This window comes from Oenanthe melanoleuca, chromosome 20 (assembly GCF_029582105.1).
Source record: "Oenanthe melanoleuca isolate GR-GAL-2019-014 chromosome 20, OMel1.0, whole genome shotgun sequence".
In the NCBI taxonomy this organism is placed as follows: domain Eukaryota; kingdom Metazoa; phylum Chordata; class Aves; order Passeriformes; family Muscicapidae; genus Oenanthe; species Oenanthe melanoleuca.
This window is the reverse complement of record NC_079353.1, coordinates 8,884,078-8,902,870: the sequence shown is the minus strand read 5'-3', so window position 1 is coordinate 8,902,870 and position 18,793 is coordinate 8,884,078. Positions and strand designations below refer to the sequence as shown.

At 50.6% G+C, this 18,793-nt stretch overlaps 1 protein-coding gene across 1 annotated transcript; it reads right to left on the bottom strand.

Moving 5' to 3' along the window:
- Window positions 1-653: 653 nt before the first annotated feature.
- On the bottom strand, window positions 654-17,865 carry PKIG (cAMP-dependent protein kinase inhibitor gamma). The gene is made up of 4 exons (XM_056507805.1): window positions 17,394-17,865; window positions 11,802-11,869; window positions 2,811-2,986; window positions 654-1,578 (listed from the first exon to the last, which is right to left on the bottom strand). Exons 3-4 carry the CDS (start codon window positions 2,959-2,961, stop codon window positions 1,499-1,501), a joined length of 231 nt encoding a protein of 76 aa, XP_056363780.1. The 5' UTR covers window positions 2,962-2,986; window positions 11,802-11,869; window positions 17,394-17,865; the 3' UTR covers window positions 654-1,498.
- Window positions 17,866-18,793: the final 928 nt, after the last annotated feature.

Here is an 18,793-nt window from a genome sequence, read left to right as displayed (position 1 = left end):
GCATGGCTCTGCAATGACACCCAGCCAGTCCAGGAGCCCTTTGCCAAAGCAGCAGCCACTGCCACTGCCTGCTGCCAAATCCTTGTTCCCTGTGGGGGCTGGAGCTGTGGACACCTCTGTGCTCACCCCCTGGCCATTGCTTCTCACAGACAATTCTCCCTCTGTGTGGCAGCCACTTCTCTGCTGATTTATGGCCTTTGGCTGAAAAATCTAAAACTTGTAACATTCAGCTCTTCCCTAGGCTGTTAGGGAAATGCTTGCTCTTGTGTCCCCAGTGGAGAGTTTCCTAGGCCAGCTCTGCCCTGTCCCTGTGCTGGTGGTCAGTCCCAGTCAGACTACTCCACTGGGACCAGTGGAACACCAGCAATGTTCCTGTAGTGCTGTGCTGCAGAGGGAAAACACCTCTTCCCCCTGGCACCAATCCTGCTGGAGCCTGGGCTTTCCCAGTAAACCTGGGAAAGTGGGGGCAGACTTACTTATAATCTCTGCCCAACCACATCTGCCTCCATCCATGTGCTGCAAACCCATGGGGTTTCACAGACCCAGTTCAGGGCACTCTTCTTGCACAGCTCTGTCTCCCTACAAAACCACCCCACAGCTAAAGGCAAAACAAAGGAAGAAGAAACATCCAGGCAGAAAAAAAACACCTTCAGTACTTGAAGGCTGTGTCATTTATTCCAACACCTTATGTAGTTTTATCAAACCATCTTTAACACAAAACATGTCTCCTTAAAGAGAGAAGAGTGTGAGATCCTACCAGAGATCATCTCAGCTAACAGCTTGCAAAGTTAAGCCTGAATGTCAACAGTCAAACCATCAAAATGTTTCTCCCCTCCCCTTAACAACATCTTGAAGTGTTAAAACCCGAAAAAAAGATGCCTGTGGCTGGCGCTGCTGTGTCTCCAGGTGGGGCTCATCCCCACAGAGCTGTGCTTTGGTCCTTTTCTGATGCTAAGCAGCAGCAGCAGCACAGGTGAGTAGTGTTGACATGAGGGCAGCTGGACAGGTTGGGTCCTTTCCCCACTGCCCAACCTGATGAGGGGCCATGTGGACAATCCAGAGGCCAGGTCTAGGATGCAGATGAGGGTGAGGCTTAGAAAAACCAACAACCTAAATTTCTAATCTATGGAAACAATAAATAATAGTCTAAATCTGCAAAGGAGGAAGGTACCTTGGACAGGAAAATCTGGCGTGTCTATTATTACTGAAACTGTTTTTTCCCCTAAGAGAAAATTTCAGCTAAGGCATCTTGAGAATGGTTCATATCACTACAACCACGGCAGTGTTGCTCTAAACCAGTAGGGATGGGAGCAGAAGTCTTTTGGAGGTGCCAGTCCTTGCAAGTGTTTTGTGTCTCTCCCCACAAGCATGGTTCCAGCAGAGGCATTAACAGACAACTTGCTGTTCCAGGTTGGCTTTTGTCCACAGATTCAACAAATTCTTGTTTAATGCTCACAGCAAGGCCCTCCTTCTGCCCATCCCACCCCCCTTTTTGCTCTTATGGGGAGGGGCTGCTTTCTTGCCCCTTTGGTCTTGCTCCAGGATCATTGTCAGAAGAACTGGCATCTCTTTGGCTTTCTGCAGAAGGAAGGATTGGGAAGAAAGCACAGTTACACTCTGCTGAGGACACAAGCCATCAGTGATTACTATAGCTGATTTAATACAGAAAGATGAAAGATTTTCACCTGAAGATCTACCACTCCCTTCCTGTGACCAGATACTTGGCCCCACCCATAGGAGTGTTCAAGGCCAGGCTGGGAGGTGTAGTGGAAGGTGTTTCTGCCCATGGAAGGTGGTCTTTAAGGTCCCTTCCAAACCAAGCCATTTTCTATGATCCTATGATTAAGAGTTCTCCCTTCACAATGCTGGAGTACACTTCTCAACACGTCTAGCAATGCTGGGAGGGAGCCTCAAGGTAGGGATGTGCACTCACACAACTTTAATGTGCTCAGAACTGTCTTCCTTACAGCCTGGAAGCTGCCTAGGCTGCTCTCTGGTGGAGCAGCTCCAATTTGTGCTTACTATGGATGGACACATGCTGGTATGGTTGTGCTGAAAGAAGTACAGTTGGCGTAATGAATGTATTTTAAAGTGTTCTTATAGTTGCAGGTTGAGGATTAGGAAAGCAAGGGGAAAAACTGAGTTTCCCTTCTGCAATGATAGTCTGTGTTGTGTTGCTTTTTAGTGAAATGAGAATGGCAGGTTTGGACAGAGGATTCAGGCTCATTGCAGCCAGCTGCCCAGCAGACACTGAGCAGGATGATACTGCTGCCACATTTGGGCTGAAGGGGAGGATTTGGAGATGGTTGCTGGTGTGAAAATTATTTCTGTTGTTATTTAAAATACTGCAAAACTATTCAAAGGTTTATTTTTTTTTTTACAACCACGTAAAAAAAAAAAAAAAAGAAAAGATAAACCACAGCCTGCCCAATACATGATTTTTATAAAGCCTAAGGTATAACTGATGTGTAACTTGCTCTGAGAAGGTTCTTGGTCAGTGCATGCCTTATTTAAGCACCAGGCTGGAGCGTGCAGTGTTCCTGTGCCAGGAACCAGGGATCTTGCTCACTGCAAGCACCCCTGGACCTGGAGAGTCTCCCACTCTCTCCCCACTCATTCTCTGAGCCCCCATGAGCATGAAGGCACTGACTGAAGCAGTGAGGAATGGGATGCTCCTGCTGAGTATCAGCGTGATGCTGCTGGGGACACTGGCCAGCAGTGGACTGGCCACTTGTGCTGCCATTCTGTGCCTGCCCTCCCAGCCTGTGCCAGGAGCTGCTGGGCTCTGTGCTGTGTCTGTGGCAGCTCACCTGCTCCCTGCACAGCCAGCTCCCCCATGTCCTCAGTCAGCTTGCGCATGCTGATGGTGGTGGCCTCATGCTGGATGTCATGGACAGCGTTCCTCCGGCCAGCCCGGTCACAGGAAATGAAATCGGTGTAGGTGCTGGACTCTACCTCCATTGCATCTCTATTCACTTGCAAAATGCTGCAGAGAAAACACAGAAACACAGCTGTGAGGCCCAGGATGCTCCAGGTTAGGTTACTCTGTGGGGTAACATTCCAGTCCCTGGAACTCTGCTCCAGTTCCTCTGACAGCAGGCACTGAAATGTCAGCTACCACCTCTCTCATATGGGGCAATGTAGGGAGACCCACCATGCTGGGTGACCCACTGTGCCAGGTGAGGGTAGGTAGGCAGGAAGGATCCATCCCAGGTGTTCTGCAAAGGCAGACACAGTATTTGGCTCTCCTCTGAGTTTCCAGCCTTCCCCTTTGGAAGCACAAGGTCGCCTGCAGCAGCTTTTCTCTAAAGAAAAAGCATTACAGAGAAAGCCCTAGTTCTTCCTCAAAATGCCACTGGAGCTTTGAACACAAGCCAAATTTGGCTCACTGCTTGGGGGATGGGGTGGTGATCCAAACTGAATTTGTAATGGGAAATGGTGGATCCCCATTGGGAAGTTGGGGAATAGGGAATATTCTACAGGTACAGGGCTTGGAGCAGTACTGGTCTCCGCTGGCTGTTGGATGTCACTGGAGAAGCTGGGCTGGGCTGCTGTGAGATAAACACTTTACCATGTGAAAATCAGCCCTTCTCTGAGACATTTGGATCCCTTCACTCCAGACTTGTGCCAATGCCAAGTGCTCAGCACGAAGAAAGGCCCAGAGCAGCCACTTGTCACATGTGAGCTCTGCTGTGAGCCAGCTCTGAGTTCAGCTGATGAATCCTTAAGTTGCTGGGTTTTCATTTTGGCTGTTGGCTGCCCTTGCCAGCACTTGCCCAGCACACAGAGTGCAGGGACCCGGGGATGGTGTTGTGGGCATCCTGGCTCCTGGGCACAGAGCTGGCAAGCACACACTGCCCCTGCTCAGGAAACCTGGAGTTCTCAGTTCCTGCTCCTGTATACTCTGTTTGGCACTTTGTTTTTCTGCATGGAACCAAGAGATTAATTGCTGTCTTATCTGTGATTCTCATCACTATAAAATGTGCCTCAAGCCCTGCTGATTGCTGGCAGAGCTTGGAGCAGGTCCCGATTAGAAATGCTCGTGTGCAGTGAAAACAAATTCATGCACATTTAATGCACATTAACTCGCTTTTGTGCCTTGAAGTTAATGACCCACAGAGGAGTTTCCTCAGCTTCCTTTACGAATCCTGCTTGATATTGATTTTCCTGCCAGAGAAATATGCTGGAAGATTCAGGCACCAGCCTGAACAGGAGTCACACTCCTCACTTCAATCTCTGATATTATGGCAGTAGAAAGAATATGCAGGTGAAGATGCTGTAACTGCATAAAAGAGGTTCGATTCTCTCTGCTCCTGAACTGAGTAGGGTGCAGTAACCAAAAACCCACAGAAACCCAGCATGTTTTGTAGCCCCAGGGACTCCTCTCCTAGTGCAGATGCCAGCTCAGGGAGTGGCACCAGCTCACTGGTGGGATATGGGGCTTGGCCCACCCAGATCTTGCAGGAGATCTTGTTTCCCCAAACCTAACAATTCTTGTGAACACCTGCCTCCTCTACAGACTTGGTATCCATCTGGCTGCTGTTAAATGGGCCCTGGGAAAAGCTGCATCCCTTGCCCCAGGAAGAGATGCCTCAGATGTATTTCCTCATCTTCCCTCCTTCCATCCCTGGTGTGCCCTTCCCAGGATAAGGCACCTACTCTGGATGAGCTCAACGTGCAAAGTGCCTCTTCCCCAGGACAGGACAAGCATCCTCAGAAATCCATCATTTCCAGACAAGTTCTCCCAGGCCACTGAAGCCCAGACACTGCTGACCTTCAGCAGCTGATGTCACAGGGACTCGGGAAGCTTCCCTAGAAGCCAGCCAGACAAACCAGGTCCATCTCCAACCACTGAGGCCTTTCCAGAGCTGACATGCTCCTTGTACCAGGGGCAAGACCACCAGCTTTCCCTAAACTGAGTAGGAGCCAGCCCTGAGATGCAGCATTTTCCCGGTGTCCATTGGTGTAGCTGCCAGTGGCAGTGGCAGTGCTGTGCCAAATAATTGTTTCACCTCACAGGGGAAAAGGATGGGATCCAGATTAAAACAGAGGGCAGCAAGTGTGCAAGTCTGGTTCCCACTGTGTGGCCGGGAGATGGCGCCTGTGATTTATTTATTTCTGTGCCTGGGGGTGTTCCTGCCTTCAGTTCTCCATGCAAAGAGCTGGAGACAGGCAGGTTTCACAGCAAACCTTTCATATTTGAGCAATTCCTCCGGGATTTTCAAAGTGGGTGGCTCTCAAAAACCTTGCAGGCAGATCCCTCTCCGCTGGCAGAGAGATTCCAGCCTCCTCCTCTGGGAGGTTGTTGGGCTGAGAGGGTGATGGGAGCAGTTGCCTCGATTGTGATAGGAAAACCTGATTTTTCAAACAGCATTTCCATACTTCCAGGTGCAGAACTCACAGTTCTGTGGGATTTCACTCAGTAACTGCTTTTAACATATTTTAGGGACTGCAAAGGAACTACATTCCCTTTTGCCTAGAGAGTTCAGTGGAACCAAAGTGTGTCACTGTGGGCAGTCACAGGGGGTGCAAAGGGAGGTGCATCACCTGCTGGCTCCCGACTTTTGGTTTTTCATTCTCCTGTGACTTACAGGATGATTCCTGCTATTCCCAGGCTTTGCAGGAATAATCCCACAGCACACGCGTACAATGTGAAGGTTTCCAGGGTGCTTCACCGAGGTGATTCAGCTTGTCCCCAGAGGGTCCTTCCTGCCCTCCCTTTCCTCTCTGCTGTTGATGGTAACAGGAGCAGTCCCTGTGCCCCCAGCACAGCGTGCCAGCCCGCAGGGATGGGGCAGGGGAGCTGGGATCTGCTGCCTGTTGTATATTCTTCTAAAGTTTGCTGCTTGGAGGGAGCTGTGTCCCCTCTGCCATGGGGACAAGGTGCTGCCTGTCCCAGGGCAGCTGGCAACAAGTGAAGAAACCCCAGACAGACTGCCACTGACAAAGGTATGTCGCCAGAGCTGCCTATGCTCCTGTCCCTGCATCTGCCAAGCCTGCTGTTTGGTTTGGACTTATTTTTCTGTAGTGTCTTGTGAGTACTAAAAAATCCGAGTTGTAATAGTCTTGGCTTTGCTGGTGGGGATTTGGCTTCCTGAGTGGTTTTGCTGCTGGATTTTAACTGGGCTTGCTGGCATTTTCCAGGGAAATCACCCAGCAGCTGACAGAGCAGCTGGCTCCACTCTGGGGCTGCAGCTAAACCAGTCCTACTCATTCTGGGGGTGTGTTTTGCTCACTTGGAAGGTGGGTGCTATGAAGTTAAAGAGTTAAATATTTCCTCTGCTTTTTGGTAGAATAAACTGAAGCTTTTTTTTTTTGGCTCAGCTCCATGTCCCATTTGGTTCCACTGACGAGCCTGCATTTAATTACAGTGTCCGCCTTGCCTGCTTCACAGCACGGATCCCTAGGAATACAGCTAAGAGTTACTGCAAACAACCTCAGAGTGGCAGAGAAGTGACCTGGGCATGCCTGGCAGGGCTCCCTGAGCACAGGGCTCTGCCCCAGCTCTGCCATCCCAGCCAGTGTCCAGGGCTGATCCCTGGGATTGGGTGGATGCTACAGTCACACTCCAGTTTCAAGGAAACCCTTCACACAACATTGCATCTGTCCCTTGTCTAGGTTAAACTCTTAATGGCTAGGAAGGACTGTTTTTGGGTGCTGGTGCTGGCTATCAGCAGGTTGGGCTGAACTCAACTATTCCCCCCTGCCTGCTTTGTGCCTCCTGCTCTGCCCCTTAACCTCTCACCTTCCTCAGTGTTCTCCTCCTCACCTTGTTCTGTGCACAGATCCATGAGGCAGCTTAAGGCCCTGCTTGGACATCTTTGTCCCTGCAGGCAGCCAGCACAGTGCTGCCCTGCCCTCTGTGCTGTCCCTGAGCCCTGTGCCTCAGCCCTCCCTGTGCCTGCTGAAGGCAGTTCCCAGCCTCAGGAGCCCTGGCAATCCTGTTCAAGGAGCTGCAGCCCAGCTTTGGCCTCATGCTGTCCAGTGCCAGTGGCAGGTGGGACCAAGAGCTGCAGGTTTTGGTTGGAGATGGTTCTCTCATCCCACAGCCCAGCCCAGGACATGCTGTCCCTCCTGCTTGGTGATTTAACCAGTGGATTTAACACTCTCCAAACTTCTGGAGTTGCAAAGCCCTGAAGTTAAACAAAGCCTTGCCATGTTTCTGGGGTGAAATTCCAAAGTTCTACTTAGGAATGGGGGTATCTGACTGCCTTTTCTGCTCAAGCATCATATCCCACCACCAAGCCTGAAGCAGTGCAGTCGCCTTGGAGTTCTCCACATTGTGCAGTGCCCCTTGCCCTTTCATTCCAGGGTACAGGGACTATTATTAGACCTCTCCTGCTGGGACTGGATCCATAACAACAGCAAAACATACTCAACAGCCATGCTGGGCTTTTAAAATATTTGCAGTGTAGGGTGGTTTACTAAAGAGGGGGGCCTGGTAGAGCACAAAGACAGAAGCACCGGGATTTCTGTGCTCCCTGTGGGTTTGCTGTGAGGTTTCCTGCTGGGAGAGTCACATCCAGCGAGGAGAAAAAAAATATCCCGTAGGGCTGAAGCCAGCACTTGAGGTCAGGGGGTTTCCACCAACCGTCTAACAATGTCCAGCTGGAATTCCAGCAAATTTTCCACTGGGTCTTGTCTGGGAACATGCATGAGGGGCTGTACATCAAAGAAGAAGGGCTCTGTAATGGCGTTATTGGGATATTTTGTGATTGTGCTGTAAAGGCCTTGTTATGTCTCATGACCCCCATGCACTAGAGCTCAGATCCTTGGCCAGAAACTGAGCTGAAGATACAGCTGAGGATGAAGATGCTCCTGTTGGGAGCCAAGTCTGGCTGCAACAAGCTGTGTGAGGCTGGTGACAGGGTCTGCAGCAGACACAGAGCTCCCCTGTTTTCCTGTTGGCTCTGTGCTCTCCACAATGAGGTGGTGATAGCTCTTACTGGCCAGAACTGGTGTGCTCCAAGCTGCTGAGCTCTGAGTGTCCTGGTTTGGTAAGAAGAGGCAGGAGCACTGAGTGCCCATCCCCTGCTGAATGGCTTCAAGAACAGCACAGAAAACCTCACCAGATTTCAGTGATGAAGAGACATCAAGTTGGGTCCAGCACATCCATATTTATGGAAGGCTTTTGCTGTGGGATTCCTTGTAATAACTCTGCACCCTCAGGCTCTTATACTAAATATGATAAATTCAGCCAGAACAGACATCACAACTGCTCCAGGCACTGCAATGGTTTTGCAGGAACAGAGCTTCTAGCAATCTCTAGGACTTGCTGGATAATTTTAATTCCTTTAGGAGGAGAGCAGATACAGCAGAGGTTCAGTGTTCACAAATAGATCCCTTCTTTTCATTTGGCCTGGTTTTGCAGTATAAAGATCATTTAATGCCTGTAGAACTGATAACCAATTGCTAAACCCCATGTTTAAGATTAGGCTTAGACTAACTCCTTTGACTTCACAAACTTTGTATTTAGCTCTCCTGAGCTCCCCAAACTCCTTTCCCCTCCCTCCTGGCCTTCAGCACACCCCCCACTGCAGAGTCCCCCCTCTCCCAAGGTACCTCCTGCTGCTCCACATCCTCACAGCCACTGCCTGGCTCCCAAATTATGTAAGAAATGGTCCAGACAGATTTCAAAATCACAACTGACCATTGCCATGGGGATAGGGCAAGTCCTTGTATGCTCTGCTCTGATCCCCAGGGGAGAGGGGGAGCTTGAGGGAGGCAGGAGAGCAATGCTCAGCCCTAGTGGCCCCCTGTTAGCATCAGGATGTATGGGTGATGGTGGGAGAGAGCTGCCTGTCTGTCTGTCTGTCCATCAATCCATCCATCCATCCATCCATCCATCCATCCATCCATCCATCTGGCAGGAAGGCAGCCCAGTGCCCAGCAGTGCTCACAGCCTGCATCCCCCTGCCTGGAGCAGGCAGCACCCCTCTGTTAGTCTCCACAAGATACAGGTGCTGAGAATCTGTTCCAAAAATCCTCCACCACTGGAAGAATCACTGTTTGATGGAGCCCCTCTGCTCCACCCTCCCCTCACTACCCAGCCTTGATGCAGCTTAAGCCTCTTCTGCAGCTTCTAGCTAAGTTGATTAATGGAAATAATTGGTCTCTTTGTGCATCTGGAGACAGTTGCCGTGACAGCAGTTATATTTTTGTTTTGTTCCCAGGTCGAGCTTGTTTTTCCCATCTCTCAGCTTCAAGGTGCCAATGAATCTGGGCACTCTGGCTTGCCCCCATCTGTCCCTCTGAGGGATGGGTGATAGTGGGATAAGGCATGCTGGCACCTTTCTCACTGCCCCTTTTCACCCCCTCAGGGTAAGCTGGCACTGGATGGACACAGTTCTGTGGCTTTTGCTTGGCAGAGAGGAGAGAAGAGAAACAAATCCTTCATGTTCACTCAGAGCAGCCATGAGCACCCACAGGACCCTCTGTCCCCTGCAGGGACACTTTCAAAGTTCTAAGGAATCTGGGGCTGAAGAGTACCTTCTCCATTACTTTTATTTTCTCACAACTTCTTATTTATTTGCCTTTATGTGTCAACGTATTTTTACACAAAAAACTGTATGGAAGATGTGCTAGTGCCTGAAGTTACAAAGCAGACAAACCACAGACCAGTGACCCTTCAGCTACAGTCCCAGAGCTGCTGGGGCAGGCACATCCCATGGATCCTCCCTGCTTGTGAGGATCACACCAAGCCATGGGGTGAATTCCTGAGCAGTGGGGATCCCCTCCAGGCCTGGGTTCCCTGCCTCCCTCCAGACTGTTCATGAAGAAAAGTCCCAGCTGGATTCCACCCCAAATGCTGGAGAATCCCCAGTAGTCCCACAGCTCTTCTGATCACACAGAGGCACCGAGCTCTGAGTGAGCATCACCTTCTAAAACCCCACTTGAATTCCTGGCCCAGGGATTCTCTCAGGTATTGGGAAGCTCCCCAATACCTTGCAGCTTCCCTGGGTAAGGAGAAGTCAAAAAAGTGTGGAGGAGATGCAGCTGGGGCTGTTTTCTAGCACAGCTGCCCTTGTCACGTAAGAGGAAGGCAAAGCTTTTGGTGGTGTAGCTCTGTTTCTGGGTTGAGTGAGATGCCTCTACAAGGACAGAGGCATGCAAGGATGAATCCTTATTTTTATGCATAAAACACCACGGAGCTGTTTATTTCAACTTTTCTTTGTCATCTGAGGAGCTGAGCTCTGCTGCTGTGTGAAAGCAGTGCTTGCTTGGTGAGGGGAGCTGAGCTTGGGAGAGGAGCTGTGGGGGCTCTAACTGGGCAGGTTTGGCTGCTGCTGCCTGGGGAAGCTCTGCTCAGCACAGGTTGCCTGAAGCTGAGAGCCACCTGCCTTGGCTCTGCCTTAGCGAGGCTTGCACAATCCCACAGGAATTTGCATCCAGCACCGAGTCATCCTGACTCAGAGCAGTGTGAGGGACTCAGAGAAAGGCTGTGAAGCCTCCTGGGGTGCAAGAGCCCTGGCAGCTCCCAGTGGTGCCTAAAAATAACCAGGGCACCTCTTAAGAGTGTCAGTACAGAATGGAGCTGATTAGCTAAGACAGGCTTAGCTCTGCTCCCTGGAGTGGGCTGCCCTGTGTGTCTGCTCCACCGCTGGGACCTCAGCCTGGGGCAGGGGCAGTGCTGCTGTGAAAGGGGGTGGGGGAGATCTGTCTTTGGTGGCTGGGAAGATGCTATTGGTGTTTGCCATGCAACAGCAGAGGGAGGTGTTGGGGTTCAGAACAGGCTGGCAGAAGCTCCATGGCTTCTGTTACCTGATGGAATCTGAAGGATTACCTGAAGGACCCCCTTTGGCTGTGTCACCCTGCTGGGACCCCTGTCTGGGCAGAGAAAGCTCTGCAGGCTTGCACATCTCCTTTGCTGAAGATTTCTGTGACAGATGAAACATTTCCTTATAGCTGCGTCAGGTGACAGCAGCTCCTGATCCTTCCTGCAGGCAGGGTAAATCCTTCTGCCTACGTCCCCAGGGCTGTGACATCTAAACCTGAGCTGAAGTGGTGGTCCAGACGTGGCTGTAGCACTGTCCTGGGGATGCTCAGTGATTGCTAGCTGTAGTCTCAGGAAAGGGAAAGCTCCTAATAAAATCAATTGCTAACTATTTCATGGTCTGCTGAAGTGTCCTGGACATAGAAGGACATGGGTGTCTCCAGCAAGCAGAGGGAAACTGCTGTATGCAAGAGATGAGCTGCTCTGAGAGACCTGCAAGAGGAGGGATGTCGGTGTGCACCACTCCTGAGATCCACACAAAACAACCCTGGGAGCTCTGAGCAAGGGACACCTAGCACAGGAACAAGGGAAAGCAGTGACATAATCTAAGGACAGAGGGGATGCTCTGAGTGCAGGAGCCACAGGTAAAGCCACAGAGAGAACTTGCCATTTGTGCAGGAACCATGAAAGGTTGGGCTTTGGGGGTTCCTGGATCTTGCTGGGCTGACACTACACATACAACAGAACTCACAACATTACACACATGTAAAGACTTTAGCAGGATTTGCACAGCACATCCCCACTACTGGCAGGGAGAGGCCACAGAGCACAACTGGCACTGTGGCTGCTTGCAGTCAGAGCTGCAATGTGGCTTGGTACAAGGACATGGCTGTGAGGTGTGGATACTACAGCAGAAAAGTCATTATGGTGGAATTGTTAGTACTTTTTTCCTCTTAGAAGCTTTCTAGCATCTAGTAATTCAGAGGGAGGTCAAGTGACTCAATGCTACAGGAAGGAAAAAACCCATTTCTGTTTGTAATATTTCCCTGTGAGTAAAAGCTTTATCAGCCATAGTGGGAGTCCCTACCTGATTTAGATGACTTTCCTTCTGGACATGACTTCAAACACACTTCATGCAGAGCAGGACAACAGCTTCTGGGGAAGAAGAAAAAAAGAAAGAAAATAAGAAAACATTATCTGTGCTTGTTTTGGGAAGCATAAAGCTCAGCTGCTGTTCCCACTGTATGACCAGGATAGCAGAGGGGTGGCAGGGGCTGGCAGGGCTCTGCCCAGCAGACTCAGATGGAGCCTGGCTTGGTGGAGACACCAGCCTAGGGGCTGTGGGATGTTGTGTCCTCCTCAGGAGGGTTTGTGCTAATAGACTTGGACTGCTGTGTTAAAGCACATGGAAAGTCCAGCTGGGCTGCACAGAGGAGTCCTCTTTGGTTTTGCTTCTTTCTTTGCCCTCCTTCAGGTGCTGGGAGAACTGAGACATCTCATGTCCTGACCTGCGCTGCAGGGACCAGCAGCTGTCTCCAGACTATAAATGAATATTGGTTTGCAGCTCTGCTGCCCTTTAAAGAAGTGAAACTCCCATATCAGCCTCTCCGAGGTGAAAGGGCAAGTTTAATCTGGTTCTGGTTGCTTTGCTGGGTCTGTGTCCAGCTCCTTGGAGCTCTGCTGTCTGTGCACAGCTGAGCCTCCTCCTGCTGTCCCCAAGCCCTGCTCAAAGACATTTCCTCTGTGGTCTCAACATCTGTGGGTGCTTTGCAATTCCCTGACCTGCAGAGCTCAGCCAACAGGAGACTTGCTTATTTTAGCAGCTGTTTCAGCTTTCTGACTATTTTGGAACATCATGGACTGTGTTTTTCCCTTTGTCCCAGGGACAAATGTTAGCAGGACAGAAATCAAGGGATGAGCCATTTAACCATATAAGCAGTAGCTCATCTAGCAATTCATCTGTCTGGTCCATCTGGGCTGAGTATCACTGCAACAGAAAATATTTCCCACCATTTTCCAAACTGGGACAGATCTACAGCCTTTCTCTTTATTTTTTTGACCCACTTTCAAAACTTTGTAGTTGGAGCTGACTACTTGCTGGCTCTGGCCCTGCTTCAAGGACAGGGCACTTGCTACTTTTATGTGTCAGTTTGCCCATCTGTTAAATGGAGCTATTAATACTCCCTCCCACTGTTGGATGTTTCAAATATTTTAAAGCACTTTCAGCTCTGCAGATGACAGGCTTGCAGAAGTGGAAAATGCTAATTATTATCATGACAGGAGCTAAACAAAGACACAGGAATTTAACAATAAACTTTTGTTTGTCTAAACCCCATTTATAGCAAAGTGCTTACTGGAAACAGTGGACCGGAAAAGAAACAGTATTCCCACAACTCTGGGAATACGCATTGCCCTTTTCGGGCACCAAACAAACAAACAAAAGCAGGAAGGAAGAAACACAACTTTGGAAATTCACGAGTTTTTATTCTCCTCCTTTGCCTTTCTGCCCTGGCTTGTGGGTTACTCTGCCCAAACAGTTAAACCTCCAGCACTTCAGCAGTGTTGCAAAATATCTCAAAACACGTGGGCCTCTGCCAAGAGAGGCTTAAAGTAAACTGGAGCAATGATGCTCTGAAGTAGAAGTTATCACTGAGTAGCCCTGTTTGTGATGGGACATGATGGGAAACCCCCATTTTCTCTCTCAAAAAACAGCTAGCTTTGGAGACAAAAACTCTTCAGCAGCTGGTAAACCCTGCTCCACCTAGATGTCCCTATAGCCCTTGCTTGGGCATCTGGATTCTGCAGATTTGAAGCTGACCCTCCTGCTCCATCTACAAAGGCTCATCTTCTTCTGGCTCACCTGGTCCTGCTGCTCCCAGGGTGATGGGCAGAGCTCCAGAGGCCCCTCAGCACAAAGGCCGGGCTGTTTGGAACTTTAATAGTGGCACGTGGATTGGTGCTACCTAAGGATGGGCTGCAGTGACTTTTTTTGGTAGTTTAGTCCTGGAACACATCAAGGTACCATGGATTATTTTGGGACCCTACTGCAAATGTTCATTGTCTAGATAAGCATCCATACCCTATCAGGAATAAATTACAAGGGCATCAGCATAGAAATATAGAATAACTTAGATTGAAAAAGATCTTTAAGGTCAACAAGTCCATCACTAAGCCATGTCCCCAAGCACCACATCCACACATCTTTTTTAACATCTCCAGGGACAGTGACTCCACCGCTTCCCTAGGCAGCCTGTTTCAGTGTTTGACAACCCTTTTGGGTGAAGAAATTTTTCCCAATATTTAACCTAAACCTTCCCTGGTTGCAACTTAAGACCATTTTCTCTTGTCCTATTCAACGTGCACGATTGCATGTGTTTGAAGTTCAGATTCCCTCCATGGTGATCAGCTGTTACCCAAAAGGAGCAAACAAGTGAAACAACCTTAGCTCTCTCAGCATTGCTTCAAAATGAAAGTATGTTCCAAATAAACACACCCCAGAATGTTTTTTTGGCAGAATTCAAGACTGTTCTACACAACAGCTGTTGTGGTGCTGCTTTGATCCAGAGAGGAAATCCTGGTTTCAAGCAAGGTGATGGCAGCAGAGAGGTTGTTCTTGTGTCTCTTGGCTGCTGGGTAAACAACAGGCTGCATGCACGGCTGATCAGGGCAGCAGCCTGGTCCTCCCAGAGCAGCCAGACTGCCTCATTTAGTGCCCTGTCTCCAGCAGCAGCTGGCATCCTCAGCTTCAGAGCTACAAGAAAACCTCTAATTGTCATGGAATGCTTTTCATAAGTCCCTAATGACTCTGAGCCAGAAGGTGTTACAATGCTTACAATGCAATATCCTCTTAATCATAGCCAGGATTGTTTTGTTACCCAGATAACTGCCCTGATATCCATTCAAATGCCTTAGGAGCTCTTTGTTCCACGGGTATCTCATGGCAATGAGCACCACATATTAATTACCCTTTGTGGTTCCAGTAACTCCAGTAAAGTTGGTGATGCTCTGGTGGGGATATGTTTGGCTTATTACATCACTGCAAGTATCAACAGAAATGGCATTTCGGAGCCCGCCGGGGAGTTCCCCAGGCAGGGCTTGTGAGCAGCAATGTGCCTGCATGGAGGAGCTGTGCAAAGAGCACCTGGCCTCTCTGGGCTCTCCTGGGAAGGGAAGTGCTGGGGAACTTGCTGTGGAAACCAGAAATGAGTGGTGCAAAGTACATGCTCCCTTAGGCTTGAAGAGAGTGAGAGTTTTGAAGCGGGGCCCAGGGCAGTTCATTGTCCAACTGCTGCTCTTCCTGCTTGTGCTGCAGGTTCCAGGCAAGATCTGGAGCGATCCCAACCTCTCTAACAGCCACCATGAGGAGCCTGGGACAAGGCCCATGGAATACATGAACCTTCCCTTCTCCCTGGCTGGTGCTGGCTGTGCTTCCCTTATGACTTTTCTTTTCCTAGTCGTGAGCAAAAGACAGCCAGAAGCAGTGGGCTTCTTCTCCTCTTATCCTCTCTGAAATGGATGTTGTGATGGAAAATTTATTTTCTGGTTCAGTCCATATAAACAGCTTTGATGACATTAAAGAAACCCCTAAGGGTGTGGAGAAACAATTGGAGTGTGAAAAATGGGAGTGATCAGAACAGGGTGACACAGGCAAACGAAAAAGCCAGGTAGAAGCTTCTGCTGTTCCTTATGGCTTTGTGGATTCGCCCCTCATTCTGCCACAGACGTGTGAGCCCAGGGAAATCATCTGCTTTGTGTGAGGCCCATGTAAAACAGGAATGATGCTGGTGCTTGGGTGCCCAGACAAGCTGGAGGCATTAATGCACAGCAGTGTGCTGCAGGAACTGGCTCTGAAATGTGGGAGATCAGGAAATGTTAGCAGCTTGGAAAATGTCTTCCATAGTTATTTTGAGTGGCAAGGTTGTGTGCCTGTGGGTATTCCTCTGAGTGGGATCAAAAATACATTGATTCCTTTTTGAAATGAGAGCAAAAAAGCAAAGCTTCCCACCCTAGCTCATCATGAGCCTGTACACCCTTCAGAATCAGCCACTGGGTACAGAAGTACCAGGTGGTTGGAAGATGCACAGCTGTGAACATTCCTGGGCTTCATCTCTTTGTGACCAAGCTGCCTATGTACTGTAGCTAATTGTATCCAGTTCTCTGAGGCATCTGAGTCATCTGCTCTGTAGAAAGTGTCCCCCAAAATGATGGCATGGGGTGCTCATATCCCTGTGGAACTCTGTCTGAAGGACTCAATGCTGTGTTCTGTGCCCAAGGTACATTAAGTTGTATTGGTACATCCATGTTCATAAATCACTATTTAGCCTACATCTGCATTATAAACAAATTCGGCCATTGAGGATCTCTTCACAGATCCTTCTTTCATAGACACCATCCCTCACAAGAGCTGAAAGGTGGCAATTTCTTAGCTGGGTGGCCACACATTAGCAGGGTGGCTCTTTTCAGCCAAGAGTCAAGTGCTGCCCCACAGGAACTAAGCCAGCCATGCCAAGCAAACAGCCCAGAGCTCGAGGGACTGTCACAATCAGAGTCTCAGCCACCCAATGGAGCCGTACCCACCCCACAAATCATGCAGCAGCAGCCCCGTGCTCATTGACCCCGACTTGGCCTCCGCCTGGTTTGAGTCACCAGAACAGGCACCCAGGGCATTGCCTCTGGGTTCACAGCTATACTTGGCTCTTGATCTGCAAAACCATTTATTCCTTCCAAGCAAAAGGAAATTTCCCTAACTCGCCTTAGGGGCCAAGGCATTACATGCGTGTGAAATCTCCCCACTAAGCTCACTACAGCTGCTTAGAGGGATCCAGAGAGAGGTAAGACACACAACTTCGAGGTGGAGGAATTTGCAAAGCCTCCTGAGAATACCACCACACAGCAGTTCTTTTTTTTTATCCGAAGTGTTTGCATTTTCAAACATTTCATTGGAAGCCGGATGCCAGCAAGTCTCCGAGCCTGCTCCCACTGCCACAAAGCTCTGCTGGTGTCCACAGTTCCGAGGGGAGTCCCGGGCAGCCGTACAGCTCTGCCATCCCGAGGGATGGATTCCCAGCCTCTCTTTGCCATCCCGAGGGATGGATTCCCAACCCTGCTCTGCCATCCCGAGGAATGGATTCCCAGCCTGGCTCTGCCATCCCGAGGGATGGATTCCCAGCCCGGCCCCGCACTACTGGACCGCCGGGTGCCTGTCCCGGGCGCCTGTCCCCGGTGCCTGTCCCACTCCCGTGCTGGAAGGGATTCCCTCCGGCAAAGCGCTCAGAATAAACGGCCACATGCTGGAAATGAGGCCGGAAATCCCCACGGGGGTCACTGATCCACGGTGCTCTGTGATTTCTATCCTCTGAGTCTGCTGTCCCTGCTACCCCTTCTCGGTGGGTGCTGAAGCGCATTATATCCCGAGCGAGCACAGCCACCTCCCTGCCGAGCCTGCGAGCGGCTTCTCCCACCAGCACACAAACCGGCATGCAGCTCTGCTTTTCCAGCCCACGGTTTGCCGGCAGCAAACCCCTCGCTGTCGGCAGCCGGGTGGGTAAAAGTTCACCGTGTCTCCGAACAAAGCCCTGTCTGGTGGCGAGGCCGTGGGCAGCACAGGAGCTCCTGGCTGCAGGTGTCCCTGTCACCACCAGCCCCTCGCCCCCACCGCGGCGAGCGCAGCTCTACTTACAGCTCCGCTGCTGCCGCTCCTCCTCTCCCGAGCGCCGTGTCCCGCCAAAGAGGAGCCCAGGCTGGATAACACCCTCCTGCCAGCGAGGAGCCCAGGCTGGAGTCCCCCTCCTGCCGTCCCTGCCCGCCGTGGCCAGCAGCCAAGCCGGCCTGCAGCCTCGCAGCCACTTTCCGACTTGCAGTTTCCTTCTCCTGGGAGCTGCTAAATGAAGTTGCACTTGTGGGGCCAAGGGGCGTGTTCTCTCCTCGAGTCAGTCCCTGCCTGCTGTAATCCAATGCTCTGCCCGATGATGTCAAGCCGCTCCCGCTCGGCTCCTACCTTACAGTCGGCAGGAGGGATCCGTTTCCTTTTCACAGGGATCTTTGTTTAGCTTCGGGTTGTAACCCCATCCCCTGGCAGCTGCGTGTGCCCGAGCATCCTCCCTTCGATGCGCTGGGGTTTCTGCTGCCCGGCGCTCCTTCCTGCCTGCTGCTCCCCAGGTTTCTCTGGCATATTGCTTGGATGCACGTCCCACCTGCATCCCACCCGCATCCCACCCTTTATCCTCTCCACCGGGCCTGGCACACACACCATCACACTCCGTGCAGCCTGAGCTATCGTACCAGCTGTAGAGCGCTGTCAAAGTACCTCCCAAGAAAAACCCGTGTGTTGTTTTGGAACACTTCTTGCTCCACTGACTCCCATGGAGTAAAAACCAGGAGTACTTCAGCACATCTGCCCCTGTGTGCCAGCTGTATTTGGGGGTGAAATGCAGAGTCAGCTGGTGTTAGCACCTGGATTTAAGAGGGAAGGTGCAGTTCCCCATTTAAAACCTGCCTTTGTGAAGCACACCCTGGGAGCTCTCAGTGAGCTCAAGGTCACTAGGGAAGAAGAGGAAATTTTGGATGTTCTCAGCACCACATGGACTGAGGAAGGTCCTTCTAGCCGGCATCACCTCCTGGTGTCCCATCAGCCTTGCAGACTGGGTGGCTGAAACCAAACACTCAAAGTGGCTGCAGTCCTCTGGGCCTAAGCTACTGCCTGGCCCCAGCAGCATGGAGGGAAGGTGTGTGAGCACACAGGAATGTGCATAGTGCTGCCTGCTCCTGCCTGATCTCTGCTACAACAGGGCTCATTAGTGCTAATAGCTTTGCTGAAAGAGTGAAAGATTTGCTTCATTCCTGCTGTAAGAGCACTCAGGTCCTTGCAACTCAACTGGGGAGCACAAAGGGTGTTTGCCAAGGAATGGATCCAATCCCCACTCGAGCTAGGCAAGTTTTTGTTTCAGGTTGCATGCAAAGTGAGTGGTGTGAGCCAGGAACACTTTCCCAACCCACTGTCTTGCTGAGCACCAGACAGGCACAGAAGTGGCATCTCTGCATTCCTGCAGCTTTCCCATGACAGATGGGACCCAGAGCCAC